Below are 16,342 nucleotides of genomic sequence, written 5' to 3'. Positions count from 1 at the left end.
AGAGTGAGACTCTGTCTCAAAAAAGAAAAAACAAAAAACAAAATACCCGAGCTGGAGAAACTGTTCAGAGGTTAAGAGCACTTTTGCAGAGGATGCGGGGGAGGGGTTCCAGCATCCATGGTAGCTCATAACCATCAGTAATTCCAGTTCCAGGGGCTCTGACTCCCTCTACTGGCGTCCACCATGCATGTGGTGCACAGCCATGAATGCAGCCAAAGCAGTCATATACTTAAAATAAAACTTACAGGGCTGGAGAGATGGCTCAGCGGTTAAGAGCCCCGACTGCTCTTCCAGAGGTCCTGAGTTCAATTCCCAGCAACCACATGGTGGCTCACAGCCATCTGTAAAGAGATCCGATGCCCTCTTCTGGTGTGTCTGAAGACAGCCATAGTGTACTTATATATAATAAATGAATAAATCTAAAAAAAAAACGTATAAAGATATCTCTGTGAACATGGAAAACCGTTGGACCACTCCTAAACAAAGCATAAACCCTATTTGTTCTCTCTCTCTCTCTTCCTCCCTCCCTCCCTCCCTCCTTCCTTGTACCAGGTTTCATCACTTACCAGAGGTAACTTTTTTTTACTAAGATTAGTATCAGGAACAAAGTAGCCAAAACTAATTTAAGGAAAGTGCCCTGGCTTCTAAGCATTAACTCCTTTTTTAAGAGATTTTTTTTTATTTCTTTATTATACATAAGTATACTGTTGCTGTCTTCAGACACACCAGAAGAGGGCGTCCGATCTCATTACAGATGGTTGTGAGCCACCATGTGGTTGCTGGGAATTGAACTCAGGACCTCTGGAAGAGCAATCAGTGTCACTGAGCCATCTCTCTAGCCCAGCATTAACTCTTGTTTTTTAATTTTTTAATTAATTTTTATTTATATGAGTATACTGTCACTGTCTTTAGACACATCAGAAGAGGGCATCAGCTCTCAATACAGATGGTTGTGAGCCACCATGTGGTTGCTGGGATTTGAACTCAGGGCCTCTGGAAGAGCAGCCAGTGCTCTTAACTGCTGAGCCATCTGTTCAGCCCTAACTCTTTAATTGCTATTGTAACACTGAATTATCCCACAGAGCAAAAGTCATCCAGAGCTGAGAAGGCCCTTAAAACAACCTGTAGGGCCAGCAGTAGGGCTCAGCAGGTAGCAGGCGCTTGCTGCTACAAGGCCTGATGACCTGAGTTCGACCCCAAGACTTTGATGGAGGAGAGAAGGAGAGACTTCTGCGAGTTGCCCTGTGATCCCCACGGACCCTTTCACAAGCACACTATAAATAACATAACAAAAACTTTTCAGGAAAGAGAACTGATAATCCCTCATAGAATTTACGGCCTTCTGGCAAACTCTGGCTCGTGTTTTAAAACCCAGCCGCCACAGCTGCAGGGCCATATCCTAGTTTTTTTCTGACAATGAATAAGACTTCTTGGGGTCAAACCCTGGATTTGATTAGTGGAAAATGAGAGGCTTTAGGAGCTTAGAACTCGTGACTATTGAAAGCTTAGAACATCCCCCGCCCCCCAGGAAGGGAGGGCACCCCAGTATAGAGGTCTGTAAATGAACAGGGAAGGGCAAAGGAATTTGGTCCCAACCTCCCATCCAAACCCACACTTCTGTGAACACGGGGCTTTTCACAGCTGTTAATCCATGCACGTCTCACCCCCATCGCCTGGAGACCAGTTTGCAGAAGTCAGTAACTAGACTGAACACCACACCGTTTAGCCAGGCCTAGTACTCAAAAGCGCAACCTCATCCCAACGCTAGAGATTTTGGACCGTCTGCTGCTCTCTGGAGCCCCCTGCCGGCCGTGGAGGAAATGGAGCTAAGAAGACCTACAGTTCCCTCTCAGGTCCTTAGCTACAAGAGTTCCAGTTTAGCTCAGGAGGCTTTGTCCCGCCGACTGAAGATCCTATCCGGGACCCGGTGTCCTCGGCCTCTGCACTCCATTCTCACGTGAGGTTTAGTGTAGTCTGGGTTCCTCACCATGCACTGTATTTTTCGCTGCTTCCGGGCGCCCAGCGAGACTATGGATCAGGAACACCAACATCACTCCCGGTCACGCAGAGGACACAGGGCGGAGAATTGCAAAAGGAGAAGAGGTGGGAAGGGGAGGGAGCACTGCCCAGCCTGGCAACCTGACCTTCTAGGGCTAACCACTCCCCGCAGAGACACAGCCGAGGGACTATGAGAGAGGTAGGTGACCGGTGGCCTAGGCACCAATCAGTCCCGTTGTCCCTACTGGGAAGCTACCGGCTTCGCATTACAGCATCTCAAAGCCATTGGCTAAGTCGTGTCCAAGAGGGACTTGACCGGGACTCCAAGAATCTCAGCCGCTGTCCTTCTTGTCCTGTTTTCCTACATAAATGTCTGGAGCAATTTTTGCGCCTCTGGAGGGCCTAGGTGCCCTGGATGCTGCAAGTGGCCATCCACTCGTGTGTCCACTGTGCCACACACAGTACGAGCACCCGTGCCTGCTGGACTGTTTCCACGACTTCTGCGCTGGCTGCTTGCGTGGCCGGGCCACCGATGGCCGCCTGTCCTGCCCACTGTGCCAGTAAGTGCCCCAAACCCAGAGAGGGTGAAGGTTGCCCTGGTCCTGGGGAGGGCCTAGGTGTAGATGGTGAGGTTCTGAGCCTAGACAGAAGAGACAGGAACAGTATGTAAACAGAATTATCATTACCGAAACTCCCTATAGCTTAGTCAGGTTAACAGAGGCAGTTAGGTGACCCTAACCACAAGCTTCCCAGAGTCAGGGGGCTAGGGTAGGGCTGGAGGAGAGGTGAGGGTGCTCAGAATGTCCCAGTGAGATAAGAGGTCTGCTGGGTCGATGTTCCCATTTATAATATGACAGGTTTACACAGTCACTGGGCAGGGTAGGGCCCTCAGGACAAGCTGGTTGCTGTATTTATATCAGACCCCACTACTCCCGACACTGCTATTTTTAGCTCCTGTCTGGAATGTGAAGGGTAGTGGGGGAGAGATTCCTACAAGGGTGTCCAGATCTTGGCTGCAGCCTTTCTGCAGGCATCAGACCCTGGTGAAGGGGCCCAGTGGCCTCCCTCCAGCGGACCGGCTGCTGCAGTTCCTGGTGGACAGCTCCGGGGATGGCATAGAAGCTGTGCACTGTGCCAACTGTGACCTGGAGTGCAGCAAGCAGGTGAGGGAGCAGAAGGCGGTGGGTGCCAGATTACATGGTCCCTAACACTTATCGCACGTCCACGTGTACCCTAAAAACATACAACACTGACCCATCCGTGACGTCTCCAGCCACTGTCTGGGATCCCTTGGACTCCAACCATGCTTCCCACCCCCCAACCCCCACCATCATTCACACTGGTAGGGAGAGCAAGATCCAGAAGAAAACAAAACAAAACAAAACAAAACTTGAGCCAATAACCAAGTAGGAGCAGGAGTTAACACCATTCCACTTAGGGAGAGCTAACTTTAGGGTCCCCAGGTCAGTGTGGAATTATGAGCTATCATTGGAGCAGTGGCTCAGTTCCCAGGCCTAGGGGACCTCTGATGATCCCCTACTATTTAAGCACAAGGAGGTACCTAAAGCTAATGTTGTGTGTAAGTAGCTGGAGGGACAGCAGGGCTCTGAAGGCATGACACCCGGCTCTTATGCAATGGCGTGCAGGGGTCTAGCGGCCCTGGAGCAGGAAAGAGCCCAGAAGGAGTATACACCTCAAGCTAGCTTGCTGAGACCGCTTCACCCGGAAGTAAAGGTGACAGGCAAGGCGGCGATGGGGGCGGGGCTATGAGGATGGATGCTGACAGGCAAGGCGGGGATGGGGGCGGAGCTATGAGGATGGATGCTGACAGGCAAGGCGGCGATGGGGGCGGGGCTATGAGGATGGATGCTGACAGGCAAGGCAGGGATGGGGGCGGAGCTATGAGGATGGATGCTGACAGGCAAGGCGGGGGATGGGGGCGGAGCTATGAGGACGGATGCTGACAGGCAAGGCGGGGATGGGGGCGGGGCTATGAGGATGGATGCTGACAGGCAAGGCGGCGATGGGGGCGGGGCTATGAGGATGGATGCTGACAGGCAAGGCGGGGATGGGGGCGGGGCTATGAGGACGGATGCTGACAGGCAGGACAGGGATGGGGCGGGGCTATGAGGACGGATGCTGACAGGCAAGGCGGGGATGGGGGCGGGGCTATGAGGACGGATGCTGACAGGCAAGGCGGGGGATGGGGGCGGGGCTATGAGGACGGATGCTGACAGGCAAGGCGGGGATGGGGGCGGGGCTATGAGGATGGATGCTGACAGGCAAGGCGGCGATGGGGGCGGGGCTATGAGGATGGATGCTGACAGGCAAGGCGGGGATGGGGGCGGGGCTATGAGGATGGATGCTGACAGGCAGGACAGGGATGGGGGCGGGGCTATGAGGAAATGGTCTTGACTGCCAATGTAAAGAGTGAGAGGCTTCAGGGCTGGAGTGAGGGGTCAGTGGTTAAGTGAGCGGCCACTTTTCCGGAGGACTGGGGCTCAATTGCCGGCACCCACACGATGGCTCCCAACTGTCTGTTTTTCCAGTCCCAAGGGAATCAGTTGCCCTCCTTCCTGGCTTCCAAGGGCACCAGGTATGCACATGTTACACAGACATACATCCAGGCAAATAAAATAAAGCCCTTTTTTAAAAAGAGAGAAAGAAAACCAATATCGGGAGAGCTGGATATCAGTGGGTAAAAATACTTACTGATTTGAGTTTGAGTGTCCTCTGATCTACACACACATAAAATGGCACATGTGTACCCGCACACAGATAGTTAAAAGATAAAATTACAAGTGAGGTTTGGGAGCTAAGGAGACAGATGGCTGGAAGAGCACTGGCTGCTTTTCCAGAGGTCCTGGGTTCAAATCCCAGCTCACACATGGTGGCTCACAAATGTCTGTAACTTTTTGTTTCAGGGGATACAACACCCCCACACAGACATACATACAGGGGAAAAAACCCACAAAAGCATTTTTAAGAGAAGTAGGGGGGCTGGAGAAATGGCTCAGTGGTTAGAGCACTGACTGCTCTTCCAGAGGTCCTGAGTTCAAATCCCAGCAACCACATGGTGGCTCACAACCATCTGTAATGGGATCTGATGCCCTCTTCTGGTGTGTCTAAGACAGCTACAGTGTACTCAAATACATAAAATAAATAAATCTTGGGTGGGGGAAGCGGGTAGGGTTCAATGGATCACAGTCATAGTTATGGTCACTTTACCCCAAGCTCCACCCTCTTAAACCTGGGGCTGCCCCTGATGCCCCTGAGGGCGCTTATACATGTCCCTCCACACTGAGTTCTCACTCCTGATGGCCAAAGAGACACTCAAGCGGAGGGACAGGCTCATGAATAGTTTCCCCTCCTTTGCTTCCTCTCACTGTCCCTGGACCCACACCACCATGCACCTTCCTCTCAGTCACTGAGGTGGCAGCCTCTATTCACAGCTGTTTCCCTTAGGGAGCTGAGGAGACAGACAGGGCCCAAGGCTTGTGATTTGACCTAGTTTGTCAGGCTGGGAAAGGAAGGTGACCAATGGACCTGCCTGTAGAGCCAATGCCAGGGCCTGATGCCTGTGCACTCTCCTGGAAGACTTTACTTCAGTTTCTGCCTCCTGTCCCTGGGAACTGCCTTTCTGAGACACCTGCCCTCCCTATACCCACTTGCCCAGCTCAGGGCCCTCATTTTTAAAACTTTATTTACTTTTTTTATGTGTATGGGTGTTTTGCCTGCCTGTAAGTCTGTGTACCAAGTGGGTATTTGGTGTTCTCAGAAGCCAGAAGAGGGTCTCAGATCCTCTAGGATGGGTGTTACAGACCGTTGTGAGCATCCTGAGTCGAACCCAAGTCCTCTGGAAGAGCAGCCGGTGCTCTTAACTGCTGAGCCATTTCTCCAGCCCCCAATACCCTCATCCTAATCTGGGTGTATAAGAACCCAGTGAAGAGGGTCAGGGAGATGGCACAGCAGGTGGGGACACTTGCTGCTTTAATTCCCAGAACCCACTCACATGGTGTGACACTTGGGCACTCACCCACACACACAAGTGAATCGATAAATGTAATTTTTTTTTTCGGAGCTGGGGACCGAACCCAGGGCCTTGCGCTTCCTAGGCAAGCACTCTACCACTGAGCTAAATCCCCAACCCCTAAATGTAATTTTTAAAATGTTAGAGTTCTGCTACTGGGCACTGGAGGAAGGAGCTGGGTTTGGTCGGACCCTTAACTGATGCAGTCAATGACACGAGGTGGCTGTGGTCTTAGTACTGAGTTCAGTTGAGTTTTTAGAACTCTAGCCCGAGGAGAGGTCTGTCTGAGCCAGCTCTGGTCCCCAGGACGCAGAGACCACGTACTTCTGCAACACCTGCGGGCAGCCCCTGTGCGCGCGCTGCCGCGAAGAGACGCACCGCGCGCGCATGTTCGCGCGCCACGACATTGTAGCCCTGGGCCAGCGCAGCCGGGACTTCATCCAGAAGTGTAGTGAGTGAGGCACACCTTGGCCAGGGGTGGGGACCAGGGGCATGTCTCCCGGCTCTCACCACTGCGTCCTACCCCCCACCCCTAGAGCTGCATTCGGAGCCCTACATCGTGTTTTCTACCGACAAGAAGTCGCTGCTGTGCATCCGCTGCTTTCGGGACATGCAGGGGTGGGTAGAGGGAGCAGGCGGGGAACGGGTGGAGCGTGGACAGAGCGGATCTTATTAGCTGCTTCCTGGCAGGGAGAGCCGGGCCCACTGTGTGGACCTGGAGTCAGCTTATGTGCAAGGTTGCGAGCGGCTGGAGCAGGCAGTGCTGGTGAGAGCGGGAACCAAGGAGCTGAAGATGGGGTGGGAGCTGTGAGAACCCGGGGAAATGGAGTCGAGACCCTACTGTTCCCAGGCAGTGAAGGCTCTGCAGACCGCCACGAAAGAGGCCATCGCGCTGCTACAGGCCATGGTGGAGGAGGTGAGGCACAGCGCCGCTGAGGAGGAGGCTGCCATCCACGCACTCTTTGGCAGCATGCAGGTGAGGGGCGGGATCAGGAACTTCCGGGGTACCCTCGTGGAGTTTACAGTGTAGTCCCAGGTGTTCAGTCAAATTGCCTTTTAGGCATTAACCGCAGTTGCCTGGAGAGTTCCAGAGGACGCCAGAGGCTACCCTAGTCTGGCGTTAGAAAACTGCACCAGATAGGTGACACTTAGGACAGTGGAAGCGCCTAGGCTCTCAGGCAGTGCCATGCAGGAAGGAGAAAGGGTTTAGGCCACGAGGTAGAGCTCTGTGCTAAGCATGCCGTCTGTGCCTGAGCCCCAAGGCATTATGGTAGGGGACACGGCAGAGCCAGCTACACAGGTCCGTGGTGGGCTCTCTCTCCCAGGACAGACTGGCAGAGAGGAAAGCATTACTGCTGCAGACTGTGCAGAGGTGAGTACTGAAAAGTCCCTGCCCCCTACCCTTGGCCTCCAGCTCCGAGCCTGAGCCTTGGCCCGCCTCACCTGGGGACAGGACACACAGGTGGCTGCCACCCAAAGTGGGCAGGTTGTTCTCAGTGAAGGAAGGAAGGAGAAACAAGGACGTCACCCCACAGCTGGTGGGAAGCCCACGGTGGTGGCGTGCCTGTAGTTGTAGCTCTCGGAAGGTCGAGGCGGGCAGATCAGGAGGTCAAAGCCAGCTTCTGCTACACAGCTAGTTCAAAACCAGCCTGGGCCACCCAGGAGACTTTGTTTCAACAAATCAAAACAAAACAAAAACCCCGAGCTAAGGAAAAGGCCCACAGGAACACAAGGATCCAAAGTCACACCTCCCATAATACAGCACAGCGGCCATAGCTGTAATTCCAACCCCGGGGAAGCAGAGATGAGATGACCCCTGGGGCTCACTGACCAGACAGCCTAGTCGATGGGTGATCTCTGAGTTCAGTGAAATGCTGTCTCAAAAGGCAAGGTTGGAGGTTATCAAGGAAGACACCTTCTTGTGTATATGGTATATGTATATGGTATACATGTTCATATGCATCCTGCCACACAGGCACACAATGAACAATGAACACACACACACACACACACACACACACACACACACACACACACACACACACGAAGAGACAGAGCTGTAGATTCCAAAATAAGATCCTCCGAGTGTCTGGGTGGAGGAGGCATCTCCTCCCTTGGAGACCACGCAGCCTAGCCTGCCCCTCCCCCAGCCAATATGAAGAGAAGGACAAAGCCTTCAAGGAACAGCTGACCCACCTGGCCTCCTTGCTGCCCACCCTGCAGGTAAGGTTGAGGGTGTGTAGGGCTGGACACAGCCCACAGCCCAGACACTGAGCATGCCCCCGCCGGCGCCCCCTGCAGGTTCATCTGGTCATCTGCTCTTCCTTTCTCAGCTTGGCCAGCAAAGCCGAGTTTCTGGATCTGGGTTATGTGAGTGTCTCCAGCTCCTGCAGGAACCCCTCTCCCCTGCCCTCACTAGAGTCCGCCCTGCATAGAGGCTGCACGTCTCACATCGCCTGCAGGCTGACTGGGGAGGCTCTGGGCTTCCCTTCCACTACAAGACGGGGTGAATCCCTTCTAAAAGGGCGGTGAGCATGAGCCTCTCTGTTCCACCGAACTGCAGCGCCTGTCTGCGGGAGCCCCACCTCCCTTCCTACGGGTGTGGGTGGCCTGTTTCTCAACCAGTCCTAGCGGAAGGCTGAAACTTCTCAGAGAGACGAGGTCAAACGTCCACTAGACTAGCTCCAGGGCCTTCCCAAGTCCTCCGCTTCTCTCTCCCACCCTTGCTGCCACCTTCTTGTCACACCTGAGCTCTTCCCCTGTGGCAGGAGCTGATGGAGAGACTTCAAGGCATAGTCACGCGGCCGCATCGTCTAAGACCGGCTCAGAGCAGCAAGGTGCGCGGGCGACCCGTCGGGAGTCGGGGCCGGGAGACACCGGGTTAGGAAAGAGCAGTTCATGACCCAATCCCCGGTCCAGATCGCCAGCGACCACCGCGCAGAATTCGCGCGCTGCCTGGAGCCGCTTCTGCTGCTGGGGCCCCGCCGCGCTGTGTCCACCGTGGGCGGCGCCAACACGTGAGCCAACCAGGCGGGCGAGCGGAATCACTGAGAATGGCTCCGGCACCACCCTTCCCCTCCAGAGCGTCCAGTTCCGCACTTGGGGTCTGGACCAGGCCACAGCCTGAGAAGGAGGGATGTGGACTAGCTCTAGAGAACGCTGGAAGCCCGGGCAGGCGAGCAGCTTAGTCAGGAAGGGCTGAGAGACTGTCTGGGTGCTCCTCAGCTCCTGCACAGCCTCCTGAAGCAGGCTGGGCAGGACATTTTGGGGGTGGGGCGTGGAGTGTTAAAGTGAATCCGAGTTGAAAGCCAGAGCCTCGGAGGGATTAGAACTTGTGAAGCCAGTATGTATAGGGCTGGGCCCTCGGAGCAGCCCAGAGCCAAGAGAACCAGCAAGTGAGACCAGTCGTTAGTTCAGACCTTGTCATGGGAGTGAGAGCACCTCGGTGTACCCAGATCCAACCGGAGGGCGGGTGGCTTTTAGAAACCACCAAATCACGTGGTTGCCCTTCCTTTGGCCTTGCTAGGGGCCCCTGAGAGTTTCCAGAGGTTCCATCCTGCAGGTGGGTTGAGGGGCCAGTGGCTCCCTGAGCAGCCAAGGGAGTCGGAGGAGGGGAAGACCAACCCTCTCCCTATGCACACTGGCTTTCTCCGCAGGTTGGCAGGGGGCTCAAGCCCTAAGGTGTTGAAGACACAGAGCTGTCCCTCCCCCGTGGGAAAAATGTCAGGGTCACCTGTCCAGAAACCCTCGCCACACCGTTTCATTAGCACGAAGGTGCTCTTGGCCGAGGGCGAGGACACACCCTTCACGGAGCACTGCCGCCATTATGAGGATTCCTATCGGGTGAGGGGGTTGGGCAGCAGTAGGGTTGTGAGTCCCCACCCCTTCTTCGTTAAGATTTAGCTCAGTGGTAGAGCGCTTGCCTAGCAAGCGCAAGGCCCTGGGTTCGGTCCCCAGCTCAAAAAAAAAAAAAAAAAAAAATTCAGCCTCCACCGGAGGACCCGGCAGTCTCCACGCCCCCTCTCATCTCCGGCCACAGGGTCTGCAGCTGGAGGTGCAGAACCTGAAGGACCAGGTCCAGGAACTGCACCGAGACCTCACCAAGCACCACTCCCTCATCAAGGCGGAGATCATGGGGGATATCCTGCACAGGTCCCTGCTGTTGGACACGCGGATCGCTTCTGAGTATGCCTCCATGGAAGGCATGAGAGCCATCTTCCAAGAGGTAACCTCTCCCGGGAGCTCGATCTAGCCTTGGCTACCAAAGGCACGCGGCCGGAAGCCGGGAGAGTACCTGGCATGGTATCTTGCCAGACCCTCATGCTGGGAGTTCTACGGCTGGAGGCTTTGCTCCTGAGAAATATGCGGACCAGCTTGGTGTGTGTGGCTGTGTGGCTCCCAGAGCAGAAACACCAGCAGTGAAGTCTCCTCCCGACCTCAACCAGCACACGACTCTTCTCTTTCAGATTTGGGAAGACTCCTACCAGCGAGTAGCTACCCAGCAGGAGATTTATGAAGGTTCCTGACTGTAGTGCTCAGTGTTAATTCGGACGGGAGTAGGGGAGGGGCCAGTCAGTCACTAACACACACAGGGGCATCCAGCACACCCCTGCTCTTGAGTGTTTTGGCTTCACACCTGCATCTGGGGTTAGGATCCAGTGAGTGGAATGTCCACACCGCCTGCTGCTTCTTTTGATCATAGACGTTACTTTAAATTAGCATCTCTAGGTGGTGCCAGGCTTGGGAGCAAGAATTTAACACCAACAGCCAAGTCTGGCCTTTTGACCTTACAGCCCAGCTCCATGACCTTCTCCAGCTGAAGCAGGAGAATGCCTATCTCACCACCATCACCAAGCAGATCACGCCCTATATCCGCTCCATTGCCAGGGTGAAGGAACGACTGGAGCCCAGGTGAGGACATATGGGAAAGATGTCAGTGGGGAAGCCGACAGGCCAGGCCAGCAGGGTCTGGTAAGCCAAGTATTAGAATCTGCAAAGGTCTGCCTTAGGAGTGGTGGAGTACCCTATAGGCTGAGGCAGAAGGATTGCTGTGAGCCCAAGGATAGCCTCACCACACAGCCAGACTTTTCAAACAAAACAAGAAAAACTCCTAGAAAGTGTTAATTGGGCAGATCAGGTCCAGGAGCTGCTGTGCTAAGGAACTGGCTGAGTTCTGATTCCTAACCACTTACCGTGCATGACCTTACTCTTCTCAGAGCCCGCAGACCCTAGCCTGTGTCTTTAAGTGCCCAAATCCAGGAGGCAGAGGCAAGTGTATTTCTGTGAGTTTGAGGCCAACCTGGTCTACGTGGCAGATTGCAGGCCAGCCAGGAGTGAATAGTGAGACCCAATCTCCGAAAACAATTATTCTGTGTTTGCATGCATTTACCCATAGGCACACACATGTGCTAAAGAGCACGAGTGGAGGAAAGCGAGACAGTTAGCAGGAGTCATTCCTGTGGGTTCTGGGAATCCGGCATGGCAGCAGGCCCCCTCTGACTTTTAAGTTCCATTTGGTACCCTGTTCTTAGTGTCTGCTGTTCCCTGGGGACACTGTGTGGCCACTTGAGACTGAGTAGAGAGCTTTGATTTCTCTCTTTTATTTTTGTTTTTTTGTTTTTTTTTCTTTTTTTTTTTTTCAGAGCTGGGGACTGAACCCAGGCAAGCGCTCTACCACTGAGCTAAATCCCCAACCCGAGCTTTGATTTCTCCTTCAGGAAGCTTGTGGCTAAGGCCCCCTTCCTCAGAATAGGTCTTTGCTCAGGCGCTTGCTTTCCCTGATGCTGGTGACCCAGGTTCCTCTATGCAGCTCTAGGCCTGCAGGGTGCACCAGAGGGACACCTGCGAGGCCTGCAGGGGGCCCATGGGTCATTGAAATGCCCTTCAGATTTTGGTCCTTTTCTGGCTTCCTTCCCTGGAGGCCTCTGTACAGAGCTGTGTGCTGTTCTCTCTCTGGGCTCTGGGGGTTACACATCTTTCCCCTGTGTCCAGCCATCTCCTGGTTCCTGGCTGCTCTGCTCCTCAGCCCACTGCCTGAATGGTGGCTTCTCCCAGGCATTCTTCGTCTCCCCCTCTCTCCCTAGGTGGCCCCACTCTTAACCCCGCCCCCTCCCCTCCCGTGTGTGCACATGCACACTCACGCCATGGACTAAACCTGAGGTTGGGTGACCCAAGCATGTGCACCGTGGTGAGCTGTCATACCCATCCCAGGTCTCTGGTTTAAGAGCACTAAAGTGATTGTGCACCCCTAGTGCCCCCTAGCATTCCTGTGCCTGACTCACCTCCAGCTGCATCCTTCTTGGTGTCTCTGTGTGTCCGAGGGTGTCAGCTCAGCAGTGGCCAACAGAGGTCTGGACATGGCCCCATCACATCCAACTCCTTACTGTGGTCAATGGCATCCTGTGGGGTCATAGCCCAAGGCTGGCCTGATTCCTTTTCTCGCCTGTGCCTTTTCTTTCTCTTCTTTCTTTTCTCTTACTTTGGGTTGTTCATTTTTCGAGACAGGGTTTCTCTGTGTCCCTGGCTACCCTGGAACTCACTGTATAGACCAGGCTGGGCTCTAACTCACAGATCCACCTGCCTCTGCCTCCCGTGTTAGCATGGCAGCTCTCCAGAGCCCCTCTCTGCCCACCTGTCAGACCACATGACCCACCCTGGCCACAGTGGCCTTTCATCTCCCCGTGGAGCAGCTGCACTAGCTCCCACGTCTGGGCCTCTGCCTGAAAGGTTTGTGTCCCAGGCTGTTGCATGGGGCCTCACCACAGAGGTCAACAAAAGTCTCCTTGTATGGACAGCTAAAGGAGGCTTGGCACGTGGTCACTCCACATTACCTGGCCCACTGATTCTTTTGTCCTGAGGTGTCTACCCGAACCACCCAGATAGCTTGTGAGAGCCAGGCCTGGCCAGGGCCTGCATGCTACAGCAGCTCCAGGAGCCTTGGTAAATCATCCCAGACCGAGAGAGCAGTGAGTGTGCCCCGGAAGGCCTACTGGTCTACTGCCTTGTGGTCTAGGTGCAGTATGGAGCTGAGGCCACCAGCTGTGACTCTGTGGCCCTGACACAGCGAATATGGTTTTCTCACCCAGGTTCCAGGGGCCTGTGGCTGAGCACTCAGAGCATCGGCAGAACCTGTATGATGAGACCCCAGCCAGGTAAGGCAGGTTCTTTCCAGCCTGAGCTGGAGTTAGTGATCTGGTGAGAGATAGACTTTGGGATAAACAAGGTTTGTGTGCTGAGCCCTCCGAAGGCCAGCATTAGCCCCTAGAAACCTTCAGACACCCAGGCTCACCTGAAGGGCTGGCGGCTCCCGGAACACTCTGCGAGAACCACAGCCATTCCCTGCGAATGTACAAATGTGTAAAAGACCTAGATTGTAAAACAAACGGGCTGGGGAGATGGCTCAGGTATAAACACTTGACATTAAAAATAGCTGAGTGTTGGAGAGATGGCTCAGTGGTTAAGGGCACTGGCTGCTCTTCCAGAGGTCCTGAGTTCAAATCCCAGAAACCACACACATAGTGGCTCACAGCCATGGCTCCAGTGCCCCCTTCTGGTGTGTGTGAAGATAACACTACAGTGTACTTATACACATACATTTAAAAAAAGAAAAAATTGCTGAGTGTCACACCAGGCCGTGGTGGTGCACACCTTTAGTTCCAGAACTCAGGAGGCAGAGGCAGGACGACTTTTGTGAGTTTTGAGGCCAGGAAATGTTAAAAAAAATAATTTTTTAAATTTTTAATTGGGGGAAATATATATATATATATAATATATAATTATTATATATATATCCCTCCCGATTCCTCCAGAACAGCCAGGGCTACATAGTGGGGCCTTGTCTCAAAACCAAACCAAATCAAACTGCTGAGTGTCATCCCATCTCTGGAGACTGGAGGAACCCTGGGGCTTGCTGGCCACTATCAAAGCCTGTCTACCTGAAAAGCTCTAGGCCAGGGGCGAGACTGTCTTCCCCTGATCCCCGGTGTGGCTGGGGCCTGAGGAACAATACCCTAGGGTGACCTCTGGCTCCTACATGCACAAGTATGTAATGTATAATACACAATCTCTCTCTCTCTCTCTCTCTCTCTCTCTCTCTCTCTCTCTCTGTCTCTGTCTCTGTCTCTCTCTCTCTCTGTCTCTGTCTCTGTCTCTCTCTCTCTCTCTCTCACACACACACACACACACACAAACACACACACAAACACAATGTTTAACCGCCGTACTAGAGAGATAGAGGTGGGCTACTTGGAGATTAAGGCCACTGGTTACACTGCAATAGGAACACTCCAAACCAGAACAATAAAGCAGAAACAGGCAAGTGTTGGTCACTGGAGGAATAGGCCTTGAACTCAAGGCTGTCTGAGAGCACTGTGTTGAAGGCAGAGCAGGAGGGTCTCCTGCTTCTACACAAGGCTGATGTGCTTTAAGGCAGCCCCAGGTCGTGGGCACCACCAAGTCTGAGCTGCTGAAGTGCTTAGATATCCTGGTGTTTGAGCTGCTAACAGCCATGAGCTGGGGTGACTCACTGCAGGCGGCAAGGCAGTAACCACCTCAGTGTGTGTCCATTATAAAAGCTGGACCAGTGAAGTGACTGGGTCGGTGACATCCAGCTCACTCAAACTGTTCTTTAGGACTGACCCAGGATGCACCACTGAGAAGAGAGACAAGGCTTCTGAGCCCAGTGGAAGCAGCTGGGCCCTGAGCGGCCTCCCCGAAGGGCCTTCACTAAACAACCAAGACCACCTCAGACCCAAGTTGGAAGCTGGAGATGAGGGGTGGAGAGCTGGCTCAGGGTCTAAAGGGGCTTGCTACCAAGCCTGACAACCTGAACCAACATAGAAGGAAAGAACTAACTCCCACGCACATACGGGATAAAGGAAGCACGTAAAATCTCCCGGTGAAGGTGACTTCCCACATGGAGAGAGCAGATTAGTAACCGGGTCCCAGTGAGCTGGGACCAGGCAGTCAGCTTTCTCAAGACTGGTACACTGGCTGTGGGCACGGTTCAGAGGTTAGAAGCAATGCTGCTCTTTCAGAGGACCTGGGGTTTGAACCCCAACACCCACAGGGTGCTCACAACCATCTGTTAAGTACAGTCTAGGGCGTCTGACACCCTCTTCTGGCCTCCATGGGTACCACGTATGTAGCACACAGATGTACATGCAAGTGAAATATATACAAAAATAAATCTTAAAAAGTTTTAAGTTTCATGACCTGCAATCTGTTCTGGGGGGCTAAGTGATGCCCTTGCATTCACATCTTTTTTTTTTTTTTTTTTTTTTTTGGTTCTTTTTTTCGGAGCTGGGGACCGAACCCAGGGCCTTGCGCTTCCTAGGTAAGCGCTCTACCACTGAGCTAAATCCCCAGCCCCTTGCATTCACATCTTAAGACAACACACAGCTTGACTTGGTTACATAGTTACAGTGTGATACCTTGCTCTGCTCCCAGGTACCTACAATCTGCTACAGCAGTGGGCGTGTATTGCAGCCCTGTATCCCATATCCTGTCAGTTATTTACATCACTACACGGAACAGTAGCAAAATTACAGTTACAAAGTAGCAATGTAGTTCTTTCATGGCTGGGGGTCACCACAGCAGGAGGAATCAGATTAGAGGTCTCAGTATTAGGAAGGTTGAGATCTGCTGTGCTCAGAAGAGAGCCAAACAGACAAAACACACGATTTGATGCTGATGTTGCTGAACTCTCCTTTAGACAAGATTAGTATAGGTATAGTTCTACATTCTACACAGTCACACTTGCTCATAGTGAACCAAGTATACTTTTATTTAAGAATTAGAAAGAATATTCAGTATCTGTGAAAGAAAATCCCATTTAATATATTTAAATAAACATTTCTGTATGTAAAAAGAAGAGTACAGTGATTACTCCATAGTTCTCCTTCCTTGCAATGGGTCAGACAAGCTGCCTCCACTCAGGATGAGCGAGGGACAAGCTTCATGGCCAGGTGGCTGCCAGCTCAACCCCATCGGGAAGGCTGAGGGCTCTATCTTGCTGCCACTGTAAGCTAAGATCCCTAAGGCAGGGGAGGGTGCACGGGAGAAGCAGGCCTCACTGGCTGTTTGGAGGAGGCCACCCAGGAGCTTTGCTGAGCCCTCAGGGACTTGACCCTGCAGCTCCAAGTTAGTAACTGAGCGGGAAGAATTGATAAGGCTACGCCCTAGGTCCATGCAGAAGCTCCCACCAGACAGGGCTGGGAAGCTTTCTGTCCTGCTAGGAAGCTATTACAAACTGTCTCTCCTGCCTGTGGCAGCCGCAGGGCCTTCTCAATGCTTCTTGCCCCACCACTGCCAAGC

General features: G+C 53.3%; 1 protein-coding gene and 1 long non-coding RNA gene across 12 annotated transcripts; one reads left to right on the top strand and one right to left on the bottom strand.

Annotated features, from left to right (window-relative positions):
- Positions 1 to 659: 659 nt before the first annotated feature.
- Positions 660 to 9,025, bottom strand: LOC148006181 (uncharacterized). Its single transcript, XR_015621375.1, has 2 exons — positions 8,775 to 9,025; positions 660 to 2,638 (listed from the first exon to the last, which is right to left on the bottom strand). It is a non-coding gene; the product is annotated as an uncharacterized LOC148006181 (long non-coding RNA).
- On the top strand, positions 1,805 to 15,236 carry Rnf207 (ring finger protein 207). Of its 11 annotated transcripts, none has more exons than XM_087551248.1 (17): positions 1,805 to 2,558; positions 3,029 to 3,161; positions 6,335 to 6,479; positions 6,565 to 6,646; positions 6,719 to 6,794; positions 6,879 to 6,944; positions 7,354 to 7,400; positions 8,179 to 8,251; positions 8,330 to 8,398; positions 8,797 to 8,865; positions 8,948 to 9,045; positions 9,685 to 9,871; positions 10,152 to 10,253; positions 10,495 to 10,546; positions 10,822 to 10,939; positions 13,114 to 13,179; positions 14,659 to 15,227. In XM_087551248.1, the coding sequence occupies exons 1-17, from the start codon at positions 2,368 to 2,370 to the stop codon at positions 14,846 to 14,848; spliced, it is 1,764 nt and encodes a 587-aa protein (XP_087407374.1). In that variant the 5' UTR covers positions 1,805 to 2,367; the 3' UTR covers positions 14,849 to 15,227. The 11 variants fall into 11 exon arrangements, with proteins under 11 accessions (XP_087407374.1, XP_087407373.1, XP_087407375.1 ...); XM_087551247.1 differs by having other exon boundaries at positions 10,068 to 10,253; NM_001431300.1 differs by having other exon boundaries at positions 2,160 to 2,558; positions 6,879 to 7,004; positions 14,659 to 15,236.
- The last annotated feature ends 1,106 nt before the right edge of the window (positions 15,237 to 16,342 follow it).

Source organism: Rattus norvegicus, chromosome 5 (genome assembly GCF_021556685.1).
Source record: "Rattus norvegicus strain SHRSP/BbbUtx chromosome 5, alternate assembly SHRSP_T2T, whole genome shotgun sequence".
NCBI lineage: Eukaryota > Metazoa > Chordata > Mammalia > Rodentia > Muridae > Rattus > Rattus norvegicus.
This window is presented reverse-complemented; position numbering and strand designations above follow the sequence as displayed.